General features: G+C 57.1%; 3 protein-coding genes across 3 annotated transcripts in view; 2 read left to right on the forward strand and 1 right to left on the reverse strand.

Moving 5' to 3' along the window:
* The window catches only part of LOC126416854 (uncharacterized), a 79,705-nt gene extending 76,722 nt beyond the window's left edge, over positions 1 to 2,983 (reverse strand). Inside the window, exon 1 of the mRNA XM_050084737.1 lies at positions 1,989 to 2,983. Coding sequence (XP_049940694.1) covers positions 1,989 to 2,983 — 995 coding nt within the window. The remainder of the gene's footprint in view (positions 1 to 1,988) is intronic.
* A 24-nt stretch (positions 2,984 to 3,007) lies between these two features.
* Positions 3,008 to 4,090, forward strand: LOC126416855 (antifreeze protein Maxi-like). Its single transcript, XM_050084738.1, has one exon. The coding sequence runs from the start codon at positions 3,008 to 3,010 to the stop codon at positions 4,088 to 4,090; it is 1,083 nt and encodes a 360-aa protein (XP_049940695.1).
* A 111-nt stretch (positions 4,091 to 4,201) lies between these two features.
* LOC126416856 (uncharacterized) lies at positions 4,202 to 5,005 on the forward strand. Its single transcript, XM_050084739.1, has one exon. The coding sequence runs from the start codon at positions 4,202 to 4,204 to the stop codon at positions 5,003 to 5,005; it is 804 nt and encodes a 267-aa protein (XP_049940696.1).
* Positions 5,006 to 6,000: the final 995 nt, after the last annotated feature.

Raw genomic sequence — 6,000 nt, forward strand, 5'->3', positions numbered from 1 at the left:
GCGCATGGCCTACCTTGGAGCATCTGCTCTCTGTAAAAAGGTCTCTGCTCCCGTCCTGTCACTTCAGGAACAGTGCCAAGGTGAACACGTATTTCAAGAGGAATATGAAAGGGATGTCGTCACTTCATACATGTGGGAACTGAGTGGGCATCTGTGCATCACTTTGAGGGGGAGGGGTGTCTGTGCATCCTGACTTCTGGTAACATGTGCAGTACCCTCCTGCACAGTCCAATGGACAGGGGGCGACGGGCGGTGTCTGCGTACAGTTGTTTGTGTGTCTGTTGCATTATTTTGGAAGCATGTCTGTATGCTGCATTACGCATTATTTGGACAGTGTGCAAGTACTGAGCATGTCTATCCATCAGTGTACTGCAATATTTAGGAACAGTCTGCATGTCTGTACTAAAATTATTTTGATACATCAGGAGTTGAGTGTGTTCAGAGCGATATTTAGGAGTAGTTTACAGGTCTGTGGACTGTGTTTCATGACCCCAAGCATGTGTTTTGTATCAGTGTGATATACTCCATCCCTAAATAAATTGTTCTAAAATAAATAAAGTACACTCCTTCCTTACTCTATCCAGCAACCCGGTGCAGGCTGAGTCGTTTTCCCACAACTTTCCTCCACATGAGACTGCCATCTTGGGTTACATCACACAATGGATGGCAACACCCTCTGGTGGCAGTACTGTGTACTAGGTCCAGACCTCGTGGTTAACAGACTGACGCCATCTTTGATAACTGTACTTGCATCATCAGCTGACATGACTGCGACCTTGGATTACATCACAGAATGGATGACAGCACCCTCTGGTAGTGCTACAGTGTACTATGTCAGTTCGGCTCAGGACCTTGTGGCGAACAGACTAGATGGTGATAGTGCCTCTAATTAAGTAAAGACTTACGTCCAGCACTGGTCGAATCCCTGGGGGGAGGTGGCGTTTAGGTGACAGATTAGTGGAGATTACCTTTCTTTCCCACCATTTTCTTAGGTTGGTAGAGTAACTAAGGTGTGATGTATTATCCTGTTGGAATTTGAACATCCCTCCATTTTTCTAGGGGAGAGGGAGGGAGGGAGTTAGCTTAGTGGAGGTTGCCCAATTGATATCTTCCCGCCAAAATCCGCCATATTGGATGACGTCATGAGCTGTTGCCAAGAGTGCTCATCGCAATCTTTGATACATCTGGCAACAATGCAGAGTGCGCCAGAAACTGCCTGGCCCCAATATGTCGACTTTTTTAAAAGAGAACAGGGTGACACTTTTAGGTTTTGGCTTAGCATGCACTAGCCAGTGGCTGCAAAACGGAAATGACTGAAATATTTACAATGAGAGAGGCATCATCGGTCCCTGTTAAAGAAACATCATAGAAGTTCATTTAAGTCGCCACCATTGACCTCTGTGTAGCACTGTGCTCTAATTATGAAACTACAACACAGCCAACAATTTTAATCAGCTAACAAGATTGAAACCAATTCAGGCTTTGCTGCAGAGTTTAGCTCTGTTTGCAATTGCAGAAGGAAGTTCTGCTTAACAAAGAAAATTTCATGCACTTCTAGAAGCATACACCAAGCATTCAGTTATCTATTGAGCCTCAGTAGCTCCACAGATTAGTGTGACAGCACAGTTCCAAAGTTCAAACCACAATTGGTATTAGGGTTATTTATCATTTATCGCTTCCTTCACCTGTGATAATTATTAGTGAATGTTAAAACTGATAATCTGCAACTTTGCTTGGAGACCACGTGAAACTGTAAGCCCCACTATAAATGGGTAAGTCAGTTCAGTGGCTGGAGCAATGCAAGAACACTCAACAAATCCACAGATAGTGAAATGCTGGTGTTCAACAGATCACCTGGTAGAGCACTGATTTACCTCCACCACTAACTAGTTTCAATTTTATGTGAACATGAGGGAACCAATAACACTGCTGTAGTATTTGGGAAGGGAGCTACAGCGAGGAACCTGTCATTCATTTAACTGACTTACCTTATTCGCAGTGGTGCAGCACTGAGGGGGCGCGCTATTTGATGTTGTCCTGCAATGTATCCCAAGTGCAGATGTGTTGCCTCAACTCTGCTGGAATGTTGTGCCCACTCTGGGCCCAGTGGAGGTCCAGCTTGTGGCGGAGCATACTGGCCCAGTGGAGGTCCAGCAGGTTTGCCCGGCAGGTAGCCGCCGCCGCCATGTGAATGTCCATGAGGTTTGTCCGGCAAGTAGCTGGCACCGCCGCCATGCCAATGTCCATGAGGTTTGCCCGGCAGGTAGCCTCCGCCGCCATGCCAATGTCCATGAGGTTTGCCCGGCAGGTAGCCGCCGCCGCCATGCCAATGTCCATGAGGTTTGCCCGGCAGGTAGCCGCCGCCGCCATGCCAATGTCCATGAGGTTTGCCCGACAGGTAGCCGTCGCCGCCATGCCAATGTCCATGAGGTTTGCCCGACAGGTAGCCGTCGCCGCCATGCCAATGTCCATGAGGTTTTCCCGACAGGTAGCCGTCGCCGCCATGCCAATGTCCATGAGGTTTGCCCGACAGGTAGCCGCCGCCGCCATGCCAATGTCCATGAGGTTTGCCCGACAGGTAGCCGCCGCCGCCTCCATGCCAATATCCATGAGGTTTGCCCGGCAGGTAGCCGCCGCCGCCATGCGAATGTGCATGAGGCATGCCCGGGAGGTAGCCGCCGCCGCCGCCATGCGAATGTGCATGAAGCATGCCCGGCAGGTAGCCGCCGCCGCCGCCATGCGAATGTGCATGAGGCATGCCCGGCAGGTAGCCGCCGCCGCCATGCGAATGTCCATGAGGCATGCCCGGCAGGTAGCCGCCGCCGCCATGCGAATGTCCATGAGGCATGCCCGGCACGTAGCCGCCGCCGCCATGCGAATGTCCATGAGGCATGCCCGGCAGGTAGCCGCCGCCGCCATGCGAATGTCCATGAGGCATGCCCGGCAGGTAGCCGCCGCCGCCATGCGAATGTCCATGAGGCATGCCCGGCAGGTAGCCGCCGCCGCCATGCGAATGTCCATGAGGCATGCCCGGCAGGTAGCCGCCGCCGCCGCCGCCGCCGCCGCCATGCGAAGGTCCAGGGGGTTTGCCCGGCAGGTAGCCGCCGCCGCCGCCGCCATGCGAAGGTCCAGGGGGTTTGCCCGGCAGGTAGCCGCCGCCGCCACCGCCGCCGCCGCCGCCATGCGAAGGTCCAGGGGGTTTGCCCGGCAGGTAGCCGCCGCCGCCGCCGCCGCCGCCGCCGCCATGCGAAGGTCCAGGGGGTTTGCCCGACAGGTAGCCGCCGCCGCCATGCGAAGGTCCAGGGGGTTTGCCCGACAGGTAGCCGCCGCCGCCATGCGAAGGTCCAGGGGGTTTGCCCGACAGGTAGCCGCCGCCGCCATGCGAAGGTCCAGGGGGTTTGCCCGACAGGTAGCCGCCGCCGCCATGCGAAGGTCCAGGGGGTTTGCCCGACAGGTAGCCGCCGCCGCCATGCGAAGGTCCAGGGGGTTTGCCCGACAGGTAGCCGCCGCCGCCGCCGCCGCCGCCATGCGAAGGTCCAGGGGGTTTGCCCGACAGGTAGCCGCCGCCGCCATGCGAAGGTCCAGGGGGTTTGCCCGACAGGTAGCCGCCGCCGCCATGCGAAGGTCCAGGGGGTTTGCCCGACAGGTAGCCGCCGCCGCCGCCGCCGCCGCCGCCATGCGAAGGTCCAGGGGGTTTGCCCGACAGGTAGCCGCCGCCGCCGCCGCCGCCATGCGAAGGTCCAGGGGGTTTGCCCGACAGGTAGCCGCCGCCGCCGCCGCCATGCGAAGGTCCAGGGGGTTTGCCCGACAGGTAGCCGCCGCCGCCGCCGCCATGCGAAGGTCCAGGGGGTTTGCCCGACAGGTAGCCACCGCCGCCGCCGCCATGCGAAGGTCCAGGGGGTTTGCCCGACAGGTAGCCGCCGCCGCCGCCGCCATGCGAAGGTCCAGGGGGTTTGCCCGACAGGTAGCCACCGCCGCCGCCGCCATGCGAAGGTCCAGGGGGTTTGCCCGACAGGTAGCCACCGCCACCGCCGCCGCCGCCGCCGCCGCCGGCGCCGCCATGCGAAGTTCCAGGGGGTTTGCCCGATAAGTAGCCGCCGCCGCCGCCGCCATGCGAAGGTCCAGGGGGTTTGCCCGACAGGTAGCCGTCGCCGCCGCCGCCGCCGCCGCCGCCGCCGCCGCCGCCGCCGCCGCCGCCGCCATGCGAAGGTCCAGGGGGTTTGCCCGACAGGTAGCCGCCGCTGCCGCCGCCATGCGAAGGTCCAGGGGGTTTGCCCAGCAGGTAGCCTCCGCCGTGCGAATGTCCAGGAGGTTTGCCCGGGAGGTAGCCGCCGCCGCCGCCGTGCGAAGGTCCAGGTGGTTTGCCCCGGAGGTAGCCGCCGCCGCCGCCGCCGCCGCCGCCGCCGCCGCCGCCGCCGCCGCCGTGCGAAGGTCCAGATGGTTTGCCCCGGAGGTAGCCGCCGCCGCCGCCGCCATGCGAAGGTCCAGGTGGTTTGCCCCGGAGGTAGCCGCCGCCGCCGCCGCCATGCGAATGTCCAGGCTTGCCCGGCAGGTAGCCACCGCCGCCGCCATGCGATGGTCCAGGTTTGACCGGCAGGTAGCCGCCACCATGCGAAGGTCCAGGTTTGCCCGGCTGGTAGCTGCCACCATGCGAAGGTCCAGGTTTGCCAGGCAGGTAGTCGCCACCATGCGGAGGTCCAGGTTTGCCCGGCAGGTAGTCGCCACCATGCGGAGGTCCAGGTTTGCCCGGCAGGTAGTCGCCACCATGCGGAGGTCCAGGTTTGCCCGGCAGGTAGTCGCCACCATGCGGAGGTCCAGGTTTGCCCGGCAGGTAGTCGCTACCATGCGGAGGTCCAGGTTTGCCCGGCAGGTAGTCGCCACCATGCGGAGGTCCAGGTTTGCCCGGCAGGTAGTCGCCACCATGCGGAGGTCCAGGTTTGCCCGGCAGATAGTCGCCACCATACGAAGGTCCAGGTTTGCCCGGCAGGTAGTCGCCACCATATGAAGGTCCAGGTTTGCCCGGCAGGTAGTCGCCACCATACGAAGGTCCAGGTTTGCCTGGCAGGTAGTCGCCACCATACAAAGGCCCAGGTTTTCCCGGCTGGTAGTCGCCACCATACGAAGGTCCAGGTTTGACCGGCAGGTAGCCACCATGTGAAGCTCCAGGTTGTGGATGCAGGTATGGGGCTTGCCAAGCTCCTTGTTGTGCATGCAGGTGTGGGCCCTGCGAAGCTCCAGATTGCGCTTGCTGGTCAATTTCCTGGAAAATACCATGGTTATACTGTAATCTTAAGGACTATATTATCCAATTATACTGCAATTTGTTTATTTCCACTAGTCCATTTCGCTTATACGAACCAGTATCCGAAATTTGATAGACTGAGCCAGAATTACTTCTGTAGTTCGTATCCAACAAAGCAATTACTTTGGAACAGCCCTGTGATAGTAAGCAACTTATTTCTCAGAATTTCTTTATCAGATGGTATCTGTAAACTGACTTTCATCATGGAACAGACAAGTCACGCCATGATTGTTGGTTTTTGTTTTATAATAGTTCTCTTATTTTAGGTTTCTTAGATTATCATTTGATACGTTGAGTTTCCGCCTATATTTCACACACACTTGTGGATAATTTTATTCTTTATTCTATTTCGTAGTGGCGGCGGCGTTGGTTTAAAGGGACTAAACTACTGTAACACCAGTGCTTCCATCTCATGAGATGAAGTAGTAAACAGGTAAGGCTAACGTGAGGGGGGATCCTCCTAATGCAGAAGAAATTCGTGGCTTAGTCTAATGTGGACAATGCATAGTCGGCACAACACAATGGCATCTTTCTGAGAGACCTGGAAAGATGAACGACATTTTTGAGAACCACTTAATCGCTCTTAACTTGTGTTGGGTCGCAGTAGCCTGGCATTCCAATTCCCAGAGCCTCAAAATATTTCGTCAAAGTTGTAATTGTAAGTCTGTGTCCAGTATTCGGACATCAAGTTAATCTAC

This window comes from Schistocerca serialis, chromosome 8 (assembly GCF_023864345.2).
Source record: "Schistocerca serialis cubense isolate TAMUIC-IGC-003099 chromosome 8, iqSchSeri2.2, whole genome shotgun sequence".
Lineage (NCBI taxonomy): Eukaryota > Metazoa > Arthropoda > Insecta > Orthoptera > Acrididae > Schistocerca > Schistocerca serialis.